The following is a 23,403-nucleotide window of genomic DNA, read 5'->3' as shown; positions in this document are numbered from 1 at the left end:
CTCAGTCATCCAGGTAACGGTAATCTAAGGCACTTGAAAAGAAAAATGTCTGGACTTCCTTAAGTTTCTAGAAGATGTTTCACCTCTCATCCAAGAAGCTTCTTCACTTCTAAGAGCAATTGGTGGAGAGTCCCAGGTATTTAAGCCCTATGGGAGTTGCCCCTTAAAAGGACCGTTGCCGCACTATTGACCATGTGCCACATCACATGAGCTAAGGTGTGAAAAAGGGTGTGGGTCATTATCAGGAGAGGTTTCGGGTAAAACCTTGCCACACTCTAGCATGTGACTATTGAGATCAAATCATGCAAGATGTAAGTTGGCGTTAAGGCGCCTGAGAAGGGATCTCAAAACTAGATTATAGGTGGTAGACAGTTGGTGTTGTTAGCCACCCCTTCTGTTCATAGATGGTCATTCACAATGGACAAAGATGGCTTCTTTCACATCTCTTTCAAACCATCTGTCTTCTCCATCCAAAACGTGAACATTGATCGAAAGGTCCTAAATTATATTAACACATCATGACAATGTTTTCTCTTTGATGTCTAGATATTCATTCTCTGTTTCTGTCTAAGCTTCTGCAGGTTTGCCTCCGTAACTGTAATTCAGAACATCACTTCATTCTGCGACTTTTTTCTTCCTTTTTCCTAGTCCACTGTGCTACTATTTTCTATCCATTCTCATCGCAGGTTCTGTCCTTGGTATGTATCCTTCCTTCCTTCACCATAGCTATCCCCACCTAGACTGTCTCTGATACCTTGTCACCTTCTTAACACTTTGAAGCTTTTAAGATCAGAAGCTTTACAAGCTGTAGTGAAATGTGGCATGCCTAGTCCAGATTACACAGACTTAAATATAAGACAATTTGCTTCGTCTTTGAAATCTTCAATAAACTAAAGCTTCAGTGCAGCTCACATTTTTCTATCTTCACTGTAATGAAAATGCTACTCCATGTCTATTCTATTCTATTCTATTCTATTTTGCTACTGAACACATTTGTTTAGTGTTAGCTTGTGCTTAAAATATGGTTTGGAGACAGTGACACTAAAAAAAAGACAGAAGACCAAGTTGAAGTTGGAAGAGCTGAAGATTTTCATTGGGAGTGACCAGGAGAGACAAGATTAGGAACGTATATATCAGAGGAAATGGTAAATTGACTGATTCTTATATAGCGCTTTTCTACTCTCCTCGAGCACTCAAGGCACATTTTAACATGCCACATTCACCCACTCATACAAACACTTTTTTCTATGCTGAAGTGCTTTCTATCGAACATTCACATACATTTATACTTCGATGGATGCATCAGAGAGATTAGGGTTAGTATCTTCCCCAAGGATATTTGGCATGCAGACTGGTACAGCCAGACCTTTAACCTTCCTATTGTTAGATGATGTGCTCTACCTCCTGAGCTACAGCCAGGAACAGCTATAGGTTGACCATTTTGGAGATGAAATTAGAGAAACAAGGCTGAGATGGTTTGGAGGTACGGGGGAGGGATAGTAGACAAAGGATCTTGAGTACACAGCTGTCACTCAGAAAGAAAAGAAGAAGACCACACAGAAGATTTATGGATGTAGTGAAGGAGGACATGCAAAAGGTTGGCTTGACAGATGAAGATGTTAGGGATAGGAGATTGAAGCAGATGATCTGCTGTGACTCTTAAAGGGGCCGACCAAAAGAAGAAGAAATAAAAGGGGTCGCCACAGCGTGTAGTTTTTTTTTTTTTAGACTTTATTTTTATTGACAGTCCTGTATATTTTTTACAAAACATTCAGACCCCCAACAAGCACAGAGCAGGCTAGCACAGGCTAGCAAACAAAAAAAAAGACATATCCCTTTGTGGTACAATCAGATCAAATAGGTGAATTACAGCAATGAAACATGGTACCAGAAATTATAATATTTTTCCATTTAAGTAAAGGTCCCATTTTTTCCAGTATTTCTCAAATTTATCGGCGGCCAGTCTTAGTGAAAAAGTCAGTCTCTCCATTGTGTAAATTTCCTTGATAATGCCTATCCAGTCCAAGAATGACGGTGGATCAACGTTTAGCCATTTGCAAGTTATGCCTTTCTTTGCACCAGCCAATAATATCAATAAAAGATATTTGTCTGAATTCCTCAGTCCTTGTGGCAAATCACATAGATAAAACACAGTGAAATCAGGGGCCAAGTTCAAGCCCATCATGGTATTGACTTCTTTGATCACTACTAGCCAATAGGGGACAATCTTAGCACATTCCCAAAAAATATGAAAATGTCCTGCAGATACACCTCCACAGTTCCTCCAACACTGAGTCTTGTCGGGGTATTTACTTTGTTTACTCTTAGCATTAGGCGTGACAAAAAAACGCACAGCCTTACATATATTGAACCAGTTGTCGTCATGTATTATTATTTCAGCCTCTTTTTCCCATCTAGCTTTGATATACGTTGTGTCATTATTCCTACATGTGTGTAAACATTTGTATAATCTGGATATCTGTTTCTTTGGTGCATTCCCCTTACAAGAGTCAAGGAAGATTTTAACCAAGCCCGTGTCCTCCTCTTCTAGGAATTTTATGTTTCAAGGTTCAAGGTTCTTTATTTGTCACATGCATAGTTAAACAAGTATAACACACAGTGAAATGTAGCCTGACACGCTCCTTGACATGTGCAAAAATGGGGGGGGGGGGGGGGGGGTAGAGGAAGAACATTATATATATAAAAAAAAAAAAAACACCCAGCACGCTCCTGCGGGCAGTTTATCCTTCAAGCTCGGGTCCTCTACCAGAGGCCTGGGAGCTTGAGGTTCCTGCGCAGTATCTTAGCTGTTCCCAGGATTGCGCTCTTCTGGACAGAGATCTCTGATGTTGTTCCCGGGATCTGCTGGAGCCACTCGCCTAGCTTGGGAGTCACCGCACCTAGTGCTCCGATTACCACGGGTCGGATAGATCCGTGGGTATATGGATTCCTAGATATTTAATAGAGGTGTTACTCAAGTTAAACTTGGCTATCTTTTGAATGTCTTGTGATGGGCGGTAATTATATAAGAGAATCTGAGTTTTCTGTAAATTTGGCTGTTAAAACTGAATCTCTCTAAGGCCAAATAAAGATAATTCCAGCAGACAGAGTCAAACGCCTTTTCAGCATCAAGACTAACAGCTACTGATTCGATATTTTTCATTTTATTTATTAGATGGAGAGCCCGCCTCACATTATCATGAGTTTGCCTATTTTGAACAAAACCTGTTTGATCTGTATCCGTTAGTTCTGAAGTTATAAATTCCAACTGTTTAGCTAATATTGTTGCAAATATCCTACAGTCGATATTCAAGACTGATACGGGTCTATAGGAACCACATTCTGTTCTATTTTTACCCGGTTTGGATATTGCTGAAATAACTGCTCGTTTCCAGGATGGTGGTATCTCACCCCCTGTAAGCACATGGTTAAAGCAATCCCTCAGCAGAGGGGTTACTAGATCTCTGAAATGTTTATACCACTCTGCCGGGTAGCCATCCTCACCGGCCATCTTATTACCTTTCAATTTTGAAATGGCCTTGTTAATCTCCTCCGCAGTTATTGTTTGTGTTAATCTTTTATTTTGTTCTGTTCCTATCGACGGTAAATCAAGTGAAGAAAGAAATACATTAACAGAGGGCACATCTATCCTGTGTGGTTCTGCGTACAGTCAGGTATAATAGGTCAGAAAAGATTCTTTTATGCTTTTCATGTCATGACATATCTTATCATTTGCTGGGTTTTTAATTTTTTGAATAAATCTGTCAGCCTGCTGTTTCCGTATCCTCCAAACAAGGAGTCTCTTAGATTTGGGACCATTTTCATAATAATTCTGCTTAATGAATTTAGCCCTTTTCTCTATTTGGTCATCATATAACCTATTTAATATCTGTTGTATTTCTTTAATTTGTGATAACGTGTCATCATTGTTACTTTTCATATGTTCTGATTCTAGGTGTTTCAGTAGTAAGGTCTTTTAGATACTTCTGTTTTTCCTTTTTTTGTATGAGGACCACAAAATTAGCTTCCCTCTAAGAACTGCCTTCGCTGCATCCCATAAAATACTAGGAGAAACATCACCATTGTTATTGTAGTCCATGTATTCCTTAAATTCTTATTTTACAAACTTTTCGAATTCTACATCATTTAGTAGACTAGTATTAAGCCTCCATAAAGTCTCTTTGCGATCTGAATCCAAATGGAGTGTCAGGTACACCCCTGCATGGTCCAAAATATCTCTCACCCTTATATCACAATTTATAATTCTATGCTTATCAAAGTGTGACATAAAAAAAATTGTCCAGTCTTGAATACATATGGTGGGAATGTAAAAAAAAAAAGTATATTTCTTTTCCAGTGAGTGTGTATCCCTCCACACGTCAACCAACCCCAATTCCTTAAGCATTCTTTTAACATATACTGCTTCTGGTTGTAACAATTTAGTTTTGCTGGACGTGTCCAGAAACGGATTCAAGTGAATATTCCAATCTCCACCGCATATTAATATGCCTGAAGTGTCTGTTGCAATTAATTCAGAAAGGGTCCTGATTACATGTTTATCAGTCCCTGGTGGTCTGTACACGTTAAACAATGTAACTTCCTTGTGATCTATGTACCCTTTAACCAGTATATAACGCCCCTCCTTATCTCTGATTTGTGAGGAAAGTTGGAAATGTACTTTGTCAGACAATAAGATGGCCACTCCTCTAGAATGGTTTTTTTATATGCGAGGAATAATACACATTTTTAAACCCCATTTTACACAATTTTTTGTGCTCGATGGCAAAAAGATGTGTTTCTTGCCAATAAATTATATCTTGTTTTTCTCGCTTCATTTTAGCAAGAGCTTTGTTTCTTTTAATGGGGTTATGTAAACCATTAACATTAACTGTAATTACCTTATATTGTTGTCTGATCTCCATCAACAAAAGGAAAATACACAATACCTGTAAATCTCTAGGTGCTCTGAAAAGAAAAGGGGGTCTACAGAACAAAGGAACAACGTACCTGAACAAATAACATATATGACTTCCAATTATGAAGTGTACGTCCAACTTCAAAACAAAGAGGAGAGTCCCTAAAGTCCCAGAGAGCCCCTCGTAGTGCTGCTTGGTGATCTCCACTCATCATAGCAGCGCTCTTGGAGAAAGCTGTTAGCATCCAAAACAGCAGGCAAACCTATCACTCTTATTTTACACAGGAAAACTGCAGTCTTAAGTGCGGAAAAATTTTTTTTAGGTTTTACTATCCATGTACTTGAATCTCTGGAGCTTTTCCTGGATGTATTTCAGGGCGATCGTGGCTCAAGAGTTAGGTGTTTGTCTTGTAATTGGAAGGTTGCCGTTTCGAGCCCTGGCTCGGACAGTCTTGGTCATTGTGTCCTTGGGCACGACACTTCACCTACTGGTGATGGCCAGAGGGGCCGATGGCGCAATATGGCAGCCTCGCCTCTGTCAGTCTGCCCCAGGGCAGCTGTGGCTACAACTGTAGCTACCTCCACCAGTGTGTGAGAGTGAATGAATAGTGGAATTGTAAAGCGCTTTGAGGGGTCCGAAAAGCGCTATATAAATGCAATCCATTATTATTATTATTATTTCATCCGTTCCTCCCGGGTCCGCCGCAGCGCCCCGCTTGCGCTTTCCCATCAACTTTCTCTTCTCCAGGTCGTCGGCTGCGTCTTGCGCGTTGTTGTAAATCACGGGCCCGTTTTCATAAAACACACGCAGTCTCGACGGATACAGTGTTTGGAAGCGGAGCCCCTTCTCTTTTAAAATCCTCCTGATCGTGTTGTATGCTTTGCGTTTTGCTAAAATGTCACTAGGATAGTCTTGGTCGAAATACACACATCTGCCCTTCAGCAGTATTTCTTTTTTGGTCCACGCAGACCGGAGCACCAAGTCCTTGGTGTTGTATTCCAAAAAATTAATCACGACGGACCTGGGGTTGGAGCCCGGAGGTGGCTTGGGGCCGAGTGAGCGGTGGCACCGCTGTATGCCCAGATTGATGTCGGGGAGGGACAGTTCATTCTTTATAAAATTCTCCATGAATTCGAGCATGTTGTCCCCTTCTTCATCCTCTGGTATCCCGTGAACACGTATGTTATTCCTGCGAGACCGGGCTTCCAGGTCGGACAGACGTGTCTGGAGGTCTTCCTGTAACTGGAGAGTATGGCCGAGCCCATCTTTAAGGTCGACTGTGACCTCCTCCACCTCGGTTACTCTCTGTTAGACCTCCTCAATCCTGCTTCTTACCTCTTTCATGTCCGTGACAATTTCGTTGAACTGTTGCCCCACTTCTTTCCTAAACTCCGACATTTCTGTTTTCACAAGTCCAGTCTTTTCCGCTATTTCACTTTTTAAATTATCCTGGACTTTTTTAAGCTCAGCAAGAATGCTAGCTTCAATTGCCTCCATAGCTCCGAGTAGCTGTAGCTTGCTAGCACCGTCAACTTCTTTCGGTGAAAAAACTCCTTCCTCCGCACTTTCTTGCCGAATTCCTCTTGTCTTTCTCTTGTTACCCCCTGGCATACTACTATGAATATTCTTAGTTGTGTTATAACATGTCAGTTTTCAAGGGGTAACCGCCCGGGAGCTGAAAGATTATGCTGCAACCAGCTTCCCCACCATCCGGAAGTCCCCAGCTTCACATGTTTGATCTGGTAGATTTGTACACCAGATGCCCCTCCAACCTCATAAAAACTTAAAATAGCTGACTAAATGTGAAGGAAACTTTCAGTCACTGCATGTGAGTCATATGTCATCCCCTTCAGTAGGTTAGCCTATAGTGACAGCTAGACACTTTGTTATGACCTAAAGGTGAGTCTGACAAGACATCAACAACCTCACTGTCCTCTTAGTCAACCCACAGGCCTCCACTGTAAATCCTAAAGCATGGCTGACTCTTGCTAGCATCAAGTTTAGCATAAAGCCAGAAACCAAATTAATACTGTTTAGCTGCAGTGATAGGATGATATATTTTTTAGTAAGTTTATAGAAAGGGTTCAGATAATTGGTATTGTAGTTTATATCCCTACATTATATTTACTTTGGAAATGTGGTCATCGTGTAATGACCAATAATCCTTCTTTTACATTTTTTAAAGGAACCTAATATTTTGACATGAATAAAGTGTTATTAATAAAAAACAAACAAACTCCAATCCCACTTTTAACGGCTGTAAATTTCCTGATTAATTGAATAATCAGACCGATCATGTCTTGAAGACCTCATATTGCCCCAATAGAGCACTTTGCTCTACACTGCAGGCTTACTTGTGGTTCCATTCTTCCAGTAGAATGGGAGAGTGTTTAGCTTAGAGGCGCCTCTCTTTTGTGGAACGAGCTCCCAGGTTGGATTCAGGAGAGAGTAACCTTTACTACTTTTAAGATTAGCTTAATTCCTTTTTGAAAAACCATATTGTTATGGCTGTATCAGGTGATCCTGAGTCCCCACTTAGTTATGGGAGCTTCCGATGATGAGTCTCTTCTTCGCTCAAGTTTTTTCATTCACTCATGTTTATGCACCAATCATTAATTTAATCATTAGTTATTATTAATTTTTTGCTCTCTTCCACAGTATGTCTTTTGTCCTGTCATCCTCCCCTCACCCCAACTGGTCATGGCAGATGGCTGTCCCTCCCTGAGCATGGTTTTGATGGAGGTTTCTTTCTGTTAAAATTGTGTTTTTTCTTCTCACTGTCCCCAAATGCTAGTTTATAGAGATGTCTGATTATTGCACAGTCTTTTCCTTACAATATAAAGTAGCTTGAGGCAACAGTTGTTGTGATTTGGTGCTATTTAAATAAAACTGAATTCAATTGAATTGAAATGTGGAAAAGAAGTGCACTGCCCATGGGGGGGGAGAAATACAAACCCTACATTTTCCACAGCATAAAAGTCTTCTCTGTTGTGCTATGTCCTCAGTATGTCCAAAATGCTCATAGCTTCATCAGCTTTATATTAACTAATTGAAGGGAATTAGACTGCCGGTGTGATTTCCATATGCTAGTATGGACTAGTGAAAATCTACAAGGAAGCTACACAGTTTTATAATTAGCTTTCTACAGTGAAGCAATGACATCAAAGAGTAGAGTTCCTTTAGTACTGATTTGAAATATATGTTGTTTTTCTTGGTGTGTATTAGTATTTTTTGATAATGTCTATACCAGTGACCTAGCCAATAAAAGAAATAGCACACCTTGTCCAAATGTGGAGAATCTATTTCCCCCCAAAAGTGTCAGGAATATCGTTTAAAGATTTTAGGAAAAAACATCTATAATGTCATGCTCAGCAGGTGTACAGGATGTGCGTCTTTCCCATCTTCTTCTTGGAAATTTGTTGTGCACTTTTGCACCCCCGGTTATTTTTTGTGAGTGACATCCTGACTCTGACCTTTAGTTTGCAGAGAACAACTTAGCTAAGCGTAGTGCATGTGTGTGTGTCTGTGTGTGTGTTTTTCAAGCTGCCAACTTGAATCACTCCAGTGAGGATAGACTGACAGAAGGATGGGTATAGCCAGCCTGAGGGGAGAGAAATTGCATCATTCCTCCAGAATGATGATCCATGTGTGTGTGTGTGTGTGTGTGTGTGTGTGTGTGTGTGTGTGTGTGCCCACACACACACACACACATGTATGTTTGTTTGTGTCTATGTGTGCAAGAAAAAAGGAAAAAAAAGCTCATAGGACTTCTTTATAACATCTTATAATCATCTAGGGTTCCCCCTCCTAGGACCTGGCATCCACATATGTGGACATCTCATTTTGGGTTATTTAGACCAAAATACTCAATTTTGCTCTACAAGGGCCTGATATCCACTTACGAGGACATTATACTGCCTATGATCTATCGAAATTTTAAACAAATGTCCTCATATGTGGCTCTTATTTTTCTTAGAAACAAAAATCAGGTATAAATAAAAATCCAGTAATTCTTTGTTTTTACATTCATCTGGCCCCAATCAGCCCAAATATCAAAGAGAAATTAAAAATGCATGCCGTGGAAGAGTTCGGGTCTTAGGAGGTTAAGCAACCTTGTTGATGTAAATAAGTCTCTGCACCTAATTGATGTAGAAAAATTATGCTTTTAAAAATCTTTTTGACATAGTAAACCTAAACCAAACCAAGCAATATTTTTACCTAAACTTAACCAGACAGAGAATTTAGACTGAAGTGAACACTGAGAGAATGTAAAGCCTAAGTTTGATTTTAAACTGGATTTTAATTCTAGACTCTGAGAGCGTGTCCACATGTAAAATAATGTACTCTGATATTAGCCACTTTTAGACATTTCAAAGTCCTGTTGTAAGAAACATTCTAAGCTAATGTACGTAACAATCCCAGGTACAGTGAGGGAAATAATTATTTGATCATCTGCGGAATTTGTAAGTTCCCTCACTTGGAAAGAAATGAAATTTATGATAGTTTAATTTTAGTATAAAAAGACAAAATATCAACCATGCACCACACGGGTTAAAGTCAATAAATAAATAAATCGTGTTTTTTTTGTTTGTTTGTTTTTCATTCCAACTTCTGCAATACTATGGACCAGAGAGCTGTCAAAGGACATCAGGGACAAAACTGTCCCTGCATGTTTTGTCCCAGTCAGGGACAAAACATGCAGGGACTGTGTAGGCTTGTGTTATCGCCTACACAAACAGCTTTTTAGCAATCAGTAGACCACCATCGGTGACGGATTGAAATCTTGCAGCGCCCACAAGTTCCTCCCTGCTCAAGAAGGCACATATAGAGGCTGGTCTTAAGTTTGCCAGTGAGCATCTAAATGATTCAGAATATATTTTGGAGAAAGTGTTGTGGTCAGATGAAGCCACAATCAAGCTCTTTGCCATCAGTTTGACCTTGTGTATTTAAAGAAAGAAAAACGCTAAGTATGACCCACAGAAGATCATCACCACATTCAACCACCAAGGTGGAAACATTTCAAGATGAGCCTACCGGACAACTTCACTGCATTGAGGGGTTAGGGGATGGGGCAATGTAAAATCTTGGAGGAGAATCTCCTTCCCTAAGACAAAACAATGAAAGTTGGTCTTCTAGAATAGAATGACCCAAAGCATACTGCCAGGCAACGAAAGAGAGGTAAAAGAAGAAGTGCAACGAAGAAGTTTTAAGGTCATGGAGTGGCCTGGCCAGTCTCCAGAACTCAATCCTATACAAAATCTGTGGAGGGAGCTGAAGCTTTGAGTTCCCAAGTGACAGCCAAGAAAGGGGTTAAGAGTTAAGGGAGCTAAGAGAGATCCATTTAGTCAAGAGATGGAGAGTGTGATTTTGCCATGTTACCTTCTTACTATTTTTCCCCTATTTGTCACATTTTATAAAGAGTAAACACTGTGGTTTCAGGAATTCTGACATAGGTCATTATAAAAATGCTTTCATGGTTTGTTTGCTTTTTAGATTTAATTGCAGGACTTGTTGTGCCAACATTTGTGGAACTGAATGAACACAAGATGGCAACACTTCACACATGCATTTCTCTCCTGAGATTCTAATTTAGAAATTCAGGAGGAGGTTTAGTCTGGAGGAAACATATCAAGTGGTGGAAGCGTGTGCTCACTTTTATTGGATAACTTTCACAGTCTGGACCAATGAAACTTTTATTTTCCTTTTTTTTCTTTTTTATTATAACTGAAATATTGATACCGCCAAAGTATCCAGCAGTATATTTCCACTGACTGTTCGTGTATTTGTCTTCAGGAAGATTCAGAATGGGGAGAATAGGCAAAAACAGACAGATAAAAAAGAAGGAGAAAATGGATGATGGAAGCAATATCAAGGCACAGGCTTGCATTATTCCTCGGTTTTACGACAAATACTTAATGAAAATCCCTGCAAGGGTGATAGAGGCCTGTATTTAATTAAGCCTTTATAAAAAATTAACCAGGGAGGCCAGGGCGATTTCCCCTCTCCTCTGGTCTGTTGAGTAGATTGAACCACAGTTACACTGCATAGACAGCTCTGAATTATAATTTTAGATAGAAGGTGAGTGAGAGGGAGAGGGAGCAGTAGCAAGCAGGTCTAATGCTCACTAAAGAGCCAAAGGGGAGTTTAGGATGGGGGACCAATGCATCTCCTATTGCTACCCCTGGAATGTCTTCTAATCACATTAGGGGAAACTATAGCTCTGATTTATAAGGGCTCTTTTAAGTTCACTTTTCAGCCACAGCACCTCCATGTCTCTACATTTAAGAGTCTTTGAATGACTTTGATCTCCTAATTTGGGCGTCACATCCTGTGAAGGGCACAATGTGCAGAAAAGGTGTAAATCATCACAGGAACTCTGGTGTCTTTTTTTTCACCACACTGATGATGGCTAGTCTGCAGGGAGTAGTTAGAAGGACTTGAATTGGATTTACCACCCTAAGAGAAGAAAAGTCAATGGATGAATAAAATACACATATTTCTTATGGTCATGGTTGATGACCAAATATCATTTGGGGGTTGTCCATTTTTAACCCTTTTCTCAGCAGTTAAAACAAAATCATAAAAATAAGATACCTGGCAAATATGTGACAGAATAATCTCAACTTGGACAAGGATCACTTCAGATATTTTTTCTAAATTTTCAACAGTTTCTAATACTTTGAGGTGTCATCGAGTGTGGTGTGTCAGCCATGTGATAACAAGTGCTTAAACAGGACTGTAATCCCTGTCGTGGTTCAAGCACAGTTTTGCAGTTTGATTTGGTTGGCCCCGATCGTCAGACTGCTAGGACGGGGTGAGCAGATTTTGCCTGAGATTCACAGATAGCTTTGTTGTCTGTATCAAAATGTTCAGTTAAAGTAGAAAGGTTTGAATTAGCCTGCGTTCAAATGCACTCCAACAAAACAGTACTTGATTGCAATCTGAATAAATTAATACAACACTCGTAAAGTAATAGCTAATAAAAGGAAAACAACAGCAGTAGCAAGTTCATTACATTAAAGTGGATTTCTTTTCAACTCAGAGTTTTTAATATATAAATAAATGTAATATTTACATATTAAAAAGTTAATCAGTTCTTGTGTTTTAAACAAATTATGACTTTTATAAGCATTCAGCCAACATTGAATGGTACCCAAATCATTCAGGTTTGGGTACTAACAATGACTACTAGTGCCCAAACCTTAATAGAACCTTAATAGAAAACTATACTTTTGATAATAAACATTGATTCAATGAATTATTGTCGATCGTGGCTCAAGAGTTGGGAGTTCGCCTTGTAATCGGAAGGTTGCCGGTTCGAGCCCCGGCTTGGACAGTCTTGGTCGGTGTGTCCTTGGGCAAGACACTTCACCCTTTGCCTACTGGTGGTGGTTAGAGGGCCCGGTGGCGCCAGTGTCCGGCAGCCTCGCCTCTGTCAGTCCGCCCCAGGGTGGCTGTGGCTACAATGTAGCTTGCCATCACCAGTGTGTGAATGGGTGGATGACTGAATGTGTAAAGCGCTTTGGGGTCCTTAGGGACTAGAAAAGCGCTATACAAATACAGGCCATTTACCATTTACCATCATCAATATGCAACTTGATCATGACACTAACAAAACATTTTTTTGAAATTTTACGGTACGTACCACATTGCATAGTCGTAAAAGATGGAATGCATGTGTGTGTTTTATTGAAGTCATCATTCTCAAAACTGCTCTGTTTTTTTTTACAGATCCATACAGACTCTGATGATGGTGAGGGCAACATCAAATATACTATCTCTGGAGAAGGAGCTGGATCCATCTTCATCATTGATGAGCTTACAGGAGACATACATGCCACAGAGAGACTAGACCGAGAGGAAAAGGCTTTTTACACTCTTAGGGCTCAGGCCCGGGACCGACTCTCTAATGATCCCCTTGAGCCAGAGTCAGAGTTTGTCATCAAGGTCCAGGACATCAATGACAGTGAACCCAAGTTCTTGGAAGGACCCTATATTGGCAGCGTGGCAGAGTTGTCACCCATAGGTAAGCTGGAAAATGTCTAGCGCAGTCAGACAAGAACCATTTGGATAACTGTTTGAGGCTCTGTACATAGCAAAGCCCAAGGGTGCCTGTAATGTATGGAATTGCAAGTTTTACTGCAGCTATTTTCATGATACATAAGTAGGGTGTGTGAGCTTTTTTTATGGGCTCAATGGAAGGCGTAAAGTGCCAGAAAGAGCAATATGTTAAAATTCTCCTCCACAAGAGAGATGGATATATGAAAAAGCAGACATGTAAGATAGCTATGTTAAATGAAAATGGATTTGGAGTCACTGAATTTACTCTCGATAGTAGGAAGTAGAAAATGAAAGAAACAGTGCAGGCATATAAAGAAAGTAGAGGCAAACAAATTGCATTACTCCCAGATAAGCTGTGTTCTAACACTGTTTTGAGGCAAATGATAAAAGGAAGAACAAGAGGGAAAGAGCAACATAGGAACGGTGCTCCAGGAGTGCGGTTTATGGAGAGAGTACACTGTCAGTAAAAATGACACTACAATACTTTAAATCCTAACGTGTTTTTATTGTGACCGAGTATATTAGCAGCAATCCATGGCTGCTTCAAACTATTTGCAAAATGGAAAAGACAGGTGAATGAGGGTGTCAAGGGCTTCATTAGCGTGGTATTAATGTCAAAGACAGCTGATATTCAATAGACAAAATTTTGTTTAGCTGCTAAGCAATATCACCATATTTACTCCAAAGGGTTTGTGCGATACGGGTATATGCGTCCGTGTGTTTGTGTGTGTGTGATCATGCATATGCAGTAGAGGCAGGGGTGCTTCTTGTTTGAGTGACTCCAGGAGTGGTGCAAAATGGAATGGCTCTTTCCTGTTCAAGCCTGATTGGAATTAATTCCTGCTTCCTCAGCATGATCCAAAGCATGGGCATTTCTGCCTACATTGCTCTCTAAAACTGAATGGCGTGTGTATGCATGCGTGTGTGAGTCGGTGAGAGAAAGGAAAGTGAAAGTTAGCAAAAACAGGAGCATGATAAAGAGAAAAGGAATAAACACAATTTCAGAAAATGATGCAAAACCCTGGGGAGCACAGGGGAGCTGTCCTCAAGAAAGAGTGAGATGCAGCCTTAAAAGCCATGCTTGGTTAATAATAGTTTATGTAATCTTAATGATCATAACTCTTCTACCTCTGTCCCTTATTTGACCCTGCCACGTCTCACTTAGATTATATAAGAAATAAATAGACAATTCATATTCTCATGGTGTGCTACCACTAATGACATAACATTCACCACTAAATCAGGCATTCTCATGGTTCATCCATGTGTCTTTTCTTTTGACCTGTTTGACTGGCACTCACCATTTCCCAGCTCATCACCTTTACTGACATTTCCATGTTTTAACAACAGTAATGTCACTTAGTTTGGACGTATACTTTTATAAATGTAAAAGTATAACATTTGCTATATTGATATATCTTATAATAGTTTCAGTGCTTTTTATTTTGGATAATTCTGTAGAACCCTACTTTCCACTGGATCAACAAATTTACTAATCCGCATTTTAAAATAGTTCCTAACAACATCTTACATCGGTTTGAGTAGAATCTGGTAAAACCTACAGTGTCCAGCTGTTTTAGGAAAATGTTTCTTTATGACACAAACTGGTTTTCTGCTATTTTTATTGCTTTTTGTGGCCTGTTTTTGTTTTGGGAGCAAAAGACAGTGGGGCAGAGCAATATAGAAATTTGAGAAGGTACTAACATTGTGGGATGTACAAAATATTGACTTTTTAGCCTTTCCAGGAAAAAAAAACAAGACCTGTCTTATAAACGCCGAGTTTTTATTTTGTTTGTTAATGTGTCTCAAAATCATTCAGAATTTATAGGTATCCTCTTATTTTGTTGCTGCTCTGTTACTGTTGTTTAATGAATTCCCAGTGGAATTTTGTCGTCATGCCCTATGAGCATGTTCAACATGTGCTGACATCTACTGTAAGTTTGATTTGTCTTTTTCTTTGTGGAAAAAAAAACCATTGTGCATGCACAAAACCTCAGTAGAATCATCACTTTCAAATAATTTGGACACAGCTCTTCTGATATGCTGTGATGGAAGCAGGTTGCAAGCATTAACCACACCAGTGATATGCTCACTGTGCTGTTTTATGCTCAGCCATATAGCCAAATTGCCTTGGAACACGTGAGGCCATAACAGTAAGAAAGTAATCAGGACTCAACTGCCAGAGGCATATTCATCTTTACCCCTGTCGTGTCTCCCGGCACTCGTCTTTGTCATAGTCTTAAAGCCTCTCTATGCTCCCCTCGCCCCTTTTGTTAGGGCATCCTATTTGGTTGCCTATCTGTCTATCCTTAGTATACTTAGTATGCTCAGCATTTTCTTTCTTAAAAATAACCCTTTTTCACCCAGTGAGCAGTGTTTGTTAAGGAGAACTGCAATAATTAGAAGTACTGAAGCTGATGATGAAGCATGAAGGTCTGAGCTCTACGTTGTCCTGTGGAAAATGTGTGTCTAATGAAATTGCTGTCTTAAATCAGATTTGTTGCGTACGGACAATTGAATGTTGTTCATAGAATCATGCATACGTTTATGATGGAACAGAAAAGGGAGCATGGAAACCTACAGGTGTGCTCCAATTCATCATGATAAACTGTGAAAGATCAATTTGAATCAGCACAACCAGTAAAAGTACTTGAGCTAACTATGCTTCTTGGTTCGTAATTATATTAACTGCCATAATATCGATGCATTTTCTATTTATATGTTTACTGATTCCATTATTTTTGCCACAATAATGGAACAGTACCACACAGCAAGAAGACCCTGGCTGCAACTACAAATCTAGTCTCCGTGTTCGAGTAGTTACGTGTTCGAGTAGTTGCTTGTTCGACTAGTCGCATCCCACCTGTCTTGTTTTTTCATGCTGCATGCATTACTAGCAAGTTGAGGACAGTCAAACTTCCATCTGTCTTTTTGTTTTTTGTTTTCTACCTTACAAATGCGCAAGAATGAGTCACGTTAAATAATATTAAAATTCTGCATTTCTCAAATCATTTAGCAGTGATTGTTCACCACCATTAACTCTGTCTAACCGTAGAATATGTGGCAGAGTTGGTTTGGGGCTGCATTCATCTGAGCTCAGTTTTGTAGAAAATTTACGTACTGTCACACCTACAGTAATCCAGACCTGTAATATTCACAGTGCACATAAAAATAACTTTTTTTCTTTTTTCTAAGTTCTTTAAGTCCAAAGCAGACAAAGAACTTATTGTATTTTGAAATTAAAACTAAACATTATAGGTCAGTTTGATTAATGGCTTCTCACTTACAAACTTACAGGCCATCATTCTCTTTATAGCTCACCCTCCACTGTATTTTCTGAATCAAAGTGGAGCTATAATAAATGTAAATCAACTGCAATGTTAAAAGCTAATGTTGCCTCACGTCCATTTGCAAGGTAATATTGGAGGTATGGGTCTGTCCATTTTAAGTACCTATCCTTCCATTATAAAATTATATGCATTATATCTTTGGCAAAAAGCCCTGCGCCTTCCTAAAAGTACCAGCAACTTTTAGTGAATGTACTTAAAATAAAATAGTAGGTTAAGATACTAATCAAGAGGTAAATATAACCTTAAATCATTTTGTATTATGATTTGTTGTTTTCTAAAGAATATCATAAAGGTTGAAGAAAAATGATACAAATATTACAAAAATACCAAAAATAAATGACACTGATCCTGCTCAAGACTTAAGATGTGAAATCTTGTCGTCTTACTAAAAATGTGAGATTTGAGTTGATTCTTTTTCACAAAACTCTTTGTTGATTCCATTTGAATTTGTTTTTTGAGGACTCTTAGAACATGTTATGGCATAACTATTACATGCTGTAACAATAACATCAATTAAAGTCTTAGATGAGAAAGACGTCCATAATTTTACTGAGTGGTTCCTCAGGGCTAGTTCCAGACACTGGCAGCCCCCTTTTTGATTCTGGAGGAGGGAACCAATGCACTGACTTCAGTAGCCTTGGCTCTTGATACAAAGGATGCTAAGTGAATCTTCATACACTTTGGGAGGCAGAGATGGAGACAGACATCTTGGAAACAGGAATGTGGAGAACATGGAAACAGGGCCCAATAAACATCAGCTGTCAGGTGATGTCACCTTTGATTGGAGGTGAGTACTGTCCATCTAGTTTACAAGTGCTCTTGCCCTTAGCCACCAAAGTGCAGACCTGCAATATACAAACAACTGTTGAAGAGCAGAAAAGAAACTGTCTGTAACTTTCTGCTGAGGCCCCACTCTCATGCGCTGTTGGTTAGGACTTGGTTTTGCAAAAGAAGTTGGTTGGACCTATAGCTGTCGCATCTGGCTAGAAAGACACTCTAGCATGGCTTTAAGGAAAGATCAGAGTTAAACTAGAGCTATTTGTCAAGTTCCTCAGCCTAGCATTGGTTAGAACTAGCTAGCCTGACTGCGTGCAATAATATTAATAATCCACACGCAAATGGCGTTTTTTTGTGAGATTTTGTGAAAACTCAGTTTTTGCGTTTACGTGTGGACGAGGAATACTGAGTTCGTCACGAAACGTCAAGGGTATGTACCTCTTTTCACGTGACGCTGTTGGCCACGTTATTGTTTACATGAGATGAATTTCCACAATGGCGGATATAGACAAAATACTGCTAATCTTACTATCTGCAGGTTTTACACACTTACATATACACACGCAGTTACTGTCCCTCCATTTAGAAAGGCAAAAGCATCACGGTGTAATTATTTTACGTGTTATTGTTTTTTTCCTGTGTAATAATATTCAACACTGCTATCAATACATTTTTCAAATAGTGTCTCTCTGTACAAAATGGGTACAGAAACATAAACAACTGTGGGATACTGTTTGTCCGTGATTTGGACAGCCCAACGCATGCTCCCAATGCAGGGGAAACTAATTCTGTCGCAGAGTCCTACCTTGTCACTTGTGCAGGTGAAGCCAAAGGCAAGATATGCTTCATTATATTTTCTAGTATTTGGCTTGGAATGAAGTTGGTTTGGAAACATATTTGGTGATGCTTCATCTTCTGCTTTGCGTTTGTGTGGGAGCCCCGTCAAAAACCTGTCCATTATGCTAGCAGTGTCCAAGCGCTCTTTATTTTTTCTTTTTTTTTATTCATACCGTGCCACCCCCCCACCCCCCTGTAATGGCTCTGCGCCCCCCACTTTGGGGAACTCTGGCCTAAAGAATATATAGCATTGTAATGTTTGTAATGTTGTTGTCATAGCAATAGTCTTTTGAAAATAATTACCTACTTTTGTAATGATAATATTTTTTTCCATTTTTCATTTATTTTATTTTATTTTATTCTTTATTTGGTGCCAGTTAAATCTATCTATTGTTTTTTTTTGTTTTTTTTTTTCTTTTCTTTTGTTTTTTAAATTCTGCATTTTAATTTCAATCCTAGCTAGCGAGACAAAAACATAAGAACTTATTGAGACAGGTGAGAACTACCTCGGAAATGGTGTTATTAATATTGCAAAACCCACATAGTGAGGTTCAGTGTCAGTCTGGAAAGTTAGAAGTGGGAAAATACCTGTGTTGCTTTAGGCATTGTTTGTCTTCTGGTAATCAATGTTATAATAGGATTTTGGACTGGGAATTTACCTTTATACATCAAGTTTAATATGATGCTTATGAAGGTGGTTTACATATGATGGTGTGATCGGCTAATGTTTGTGTTTTGTGAAGCCTCATCATCAATAGCCGGATTGGATCCATCTCTTTTTTCTTTGCATTCCCCAGCCATTGAGAGTGTTTAAATATTTATGTACATAGCTTTGAGCTAAGACTGAAAAGTTTTACAGACATGGAGGCTTAAGTAGTGTTAAACTAATATGGTGCAACTCTTTGACAATACTACATAGCTGTATAGTTTTGTATCTTCTACACTTATGCAGTTGATAGATTGAGCTTTTAGATCTAGTACATATACTGTGGAGACATTATTAGCTGTGGCACCCCAAGCTAATACTTATGCTTCACACGCCCAGCTAATATTGAAGTAATAAAGACAGGCCTTTTCCAATTTGAAATCAGTATTACATCGTGTTACAACATGCATACTAAGACATCCTTTTCTTTCTGTCTTTATGTGAACTGACTAACAAAGAAGCACCGTTTGTTTGGGGCGAAACCATTTACTCACTGAGATAGTCATCTTTCCCTTCCACACAAAGGTCAGTTGGAAACGTGGCGAGGAGGGTCAGATCTTAGTAGTGAAATCACTACAGGGTGAAAAGTTACCACAGAGCTAATCCTGTGATTGATGTGGTTCCATTAGAGAGGAACTCAGTATCTCTGAGTGGCATAGATGTGGCACAACATGACATCATCGTTGTAGCTTCTAACCTTCTAGCCCTGACTGACATGTTGCAGTGTCAAAAGAACAACATGCAGGCAAATAACAGTCTAATAGCAGAGATAGTGACCACTGCCCTCATCTTTTCCTCTAATTACCCAAACTGATGCAGTGCCAAATACAAACAACCGTAGCCTCAGTTTAAATTAGCATATCAATTGCTTAACCCCCAATTGATCGTATCTTTTAAAGATAAAATATAAAGGAAGGGCCTTTATATGGACAAATGGACAAACTACAAACTCCATTAGCCAACATAGATTTTCTTTAAGACACTGCTATGCAGTTTAAACTGAGATCATCTGAGGCTTTGGTAAATATTTCGACACTTCACAGTATGTTGTCTGTGTAATTATTAAAGGCCTTTGCATTTTATGTTTATATCTTTTTGATATAACAGTTGCTGTTGTTGGAATATTTTATTCTTGTGACTTGTTTTTACTTTAAAAGAAGCTGTTTTGATTTCAAGTATGAAAACATGCAAAGGTAGAGGATATTATCACTGTTACATGGTAAAGAATATGCTGTGATATATCTGTATTGGCATTTTTGTTACTGTCAGACACTGTGTGTTTAATAGATGCCTGAATTTAGATATAGAAACTGACACTGATTTAAAGTCAGAAGTAGAGAAAGAAGAAAAAGCATTTTGAGATGTACTTTTTGGGCCCTTTCTTGAAGCTGTCTACCTCAACTTCAAAAAATAGATCACTTATTCTAGACTGTACACAATGAACAGAGCGACTGACATTTAAAGAGTATTTGTAGTGGATAAAGGAAAGAATAGCACTGGAGATAATAAAACAGTAAAACTGAAAAAACTTGTTAATAAAGTTCTATATTTCGGTTGACATACATTTTTAAACTCTTCTGTGACACTGAGTGTTGTTTTAGTAAAACGATTTATAAAGATTATGGTATAATATAAAAAAGTGATGAAGCAACAAAATGACGCAACAAAATAAAGCAGGTAGGAGTATCTCTGTGAGGACGACAACAGCTTCTGCCTCTCGTCTTTCTTTTTTTCTTTCTCTTCTTCATCTTTTGACCTTAGTCTCTCTGTTTCAATTTAATACCAGCAAAGTGGGTGTTAGAGATACATTTCCCCATCCTTTTGCTCCCTTTGTATGTAATGCAAGTACACAAGAGGATTAGAGTAATAATCACCCTAGTGGCTGTGCAGAAGGCTGCAAATTACTGCAGTTACCATTAGGGACTCCCGAGCCTGTCATGCTAACAGTAGATGAGACATTTAGAGCACCAGTTTCACAAGAGCAATGAGATAAGGCAGGAGCAACTTACAATCAATATGGTCTGTCAGCCACCTTTATGTATATGACTCGTAACATCCAACATTATGCACTTAACCACAGTGTTTGAAACAATTGATTTTGGCTGATCTAAGTGTGTGTGTGTGTGTGTGTGGTTGTGTGTGTGAGTGATTATTTGTATAAAGCAATGCGTAAAGCCAGGAGTGGGGGAGTGGGGGGAGGAGGGCAACAGTGTGTGTTTCAGTATGTTATGAGGCATCATAGTGTGAAATTGACTAGCGTGTTACTTTTTCATTAGAAATAAAATCAAGCAAAGTTACTTGAAAACTGTCTTTAGTTTCCCTAAATGAACTGACTTTGTGCAAGCAAAGTGTTAATGCCGATACACCTGTCCATCCATTTGCTTAACTAGGATGTACCCCACCACTCGGTTTGGATACAGGAAGTATCTGAATTATCCCTAACTTCAGTTTGATACCTTTGAAGGATTTTTTTTTCTTTTTCCACTTTTAATGGGAAGGCTAGTCAGCACTGTATTTTTGTATTTTTTTAATGTAAGATCCAAAGTTGCCATTTTGTGTTTGATTGTTTATTTTGTTTTGTTTTTTTAATATTTATTTATTTGTTTGTTTAAAATTCAGTACAAAAGCTGGAAACTATTGAATGGCTTACAGTTTTGTCCAAGAAACAAATAATTATATGATCCCGTAAAATATGAAAGACAAGTTCAAGGTCTAACAAAGACTAGATTTACAATCTCTGTCATAAGAGATGAAAAATATCCCTAAATCCTTGTTGAGATCTTGAAGAGGATCAATGTAAGCAGGTCATTGGTTTTTATGACATGGCAGATTTTTCTTCCCCTTATACTTCATTCTCTGCCTCACTCTCTCCCCACCTCTCTCCTAGGGCATTTATGTGGATGAGAGAGGAATGAATCACAGTAGAAGTAGTGAAGAAATAACTTTTCATGTGAAAACACCTCAGCTTTTATGGCTTTACTAAATGATCCATAATGCGGGCAGGGAGCACTCAGTCCTGCAGATTAAGGTGGGTAGGAGTGGAAAAGAGGCTCAGTGCTGCAGCCGTTAGACCACTCCGCCGAAGCTCGCACCAGTACAGCACCAGCTGAGATAGGCACAAATCTCTTTTATGAGGCCCCTTCTTAAATAGCTGTCAGTCTGGTGTCTCACACGTGGCTCACTTCGCCAACTTCCCTCACAGTAATTGAACCATCTCTCCCAGAGTGCTGAAATGGTGTGGGAAGCAATTCCGACAGGCTGTGTTGATACCATTAAACCAAACTAATGCATAAATCTAACAATATAGCTATCGTCACCCACCCTCCACTGTATTCTCTGTGCCACAATCCTCCTCGATACTAACACACGGTCGGGGGTTAGTTTTCCTCTGAATATTATTTACATTATATATGATGAATAATTTTCACCGCTAAAGTAATATTTGCAATACAGATTGAATCTTTTTTTTTTCATCAGAAGTCTTTCAAGGCCTTTTAAATAGAGAGGATGCATTCCTAAAATACTAGTTACAGTAAATATTGTAACAGTTAACTTAATAGACTTAGCTATTAATCCCTCCTACCCTGTAGGGCATTAAGCACTTTAAAAAAGACAACAATAGAATTAGAGATTTATTAACTTTTGAATAAAGATGGGAAATAATGTGTAATAAATGGCTGCCATCCAACTCTAATTGCTTACCCATTCTGCTAGAGGCTTAAATGAATAACAAAGCTATATCCTCATTAGCTGCTCAGCAGTGAAATGTTGTAGCCCTGTCTAATTCTCCATGGTCAGGCAAGTCACAGTGCAAATCATAGTTAAACATTGTTGAATGTGGACATTAAACAGCAATTTTACAATTTGCTAAGCCATAACCAAATTAGTCCTTACAGTTCGTTTCAGCTGAATCAAATTCAGGTTACTTCAGTTATTTTAGCTTATTTTTTAGTTGAATTCTGGTTTATTTATATAGCAGCAAATCACAAAAATAGTGATCTCATCTACAGTACTCAGGAGAAAACCCCAACAATCAAGAGACTCCCTGCGAGGAATAATTTTTCAATGGTCAGAATTTTTCCATAGGAAGAAACCTACTGGGGTTGAGGGAAAAGAGACAAGAAATGAAAAGGACAGAACCCTCGAGACAACACAAAATACAGACTGGGGGAAAGAGAAAGTGAGGGTGTCTCTCTCCCGAATCCAGACTGGGACCTAGTTCCACAGAAGAGAGGCCTGATAGCTGAAGCCTCTGGCTCCAATTCTACTTTTAGAACCTCTAGGAACCACAAGTACACCAATCAGACAGAACGTTATGACCACTGGCAGGAGAAGTGAACAAGACTAATTATCTCTTCATTATGGTACTGTTAGTGGGTGAGATATATTAGGGAGCAAGTGGACATTTTGTCCTCAAAGTTGATGTGGTACAAGCAGGAAAAATAGGCAAGCAATGTGATGGATAGACGACTGGGCCAGAGAATCTTCAAAAATGCAGGTCTTGTGGGGGAACTGCAGGGTCAGTATGTATCAAAAAGTAGTTCAGTGGATGGGCTGCATGTCCGCAGACCAGTTAGGGTGGACATCATGATCCCTGTCTGCTGCTGAAAACACCAACAATGGTCACGTGAGCATCAGAACTGGACCATAAGATGGTAAATGGACAGGTTGTTACAGTGGGGCAAAAAAGTATTTAGTCAGCCACCGATTGTGCAAGTTCCCCCACCTAAAATGATGACAGAGGTCAGTAATTTGC

The 23,403-nt window shown here is 39.1% G+C and overlaps 1 protein-coding gene across 3 annotated transcripts in view; it reads left to right on the top strand.

Moving 5' to 3' along the window:
* LOC102289709 (cadherin-22) overlaps positions 1-23,403 on the top strand; it is a 167,990-nt gene that overhangs the window by 96,435 nt on the left and 48,152 nt on the right. For all 3 annotated transcript variants that reach the window (XM_005929747.3, XM_042223974.1, XM_042223975.1), the window contains one exon: positions 12,648-12,942. In XM_005929747.3, the coding sequence (XP_005929809.1) occupies positions 12,648-12,942 (295 nt within the window). The remainder of the gene's footprint in view (positions 1-12,647; positions 12,943-23,403) is intronic.

Source organism: Haplochromis burtoni, unplaced genomic scaffold (assembly GCF_018398535.1).
Source record: "Haplochromis burtoni strain Fernald_Lab_line unplaced genomic scaffold, NCSU_Asbu1 Contig_125, whole genome shotgun sequence".
Lineage (NCBI taxonomy): Eukaryota > Metazoa > Chordata > Actinopteri > Cichliformes > Cichlidae > Haplochromis > Haplochromis burtoni.
This window is presented reverse-complemented; position numbering and strand designations above follow the sequence as displayed.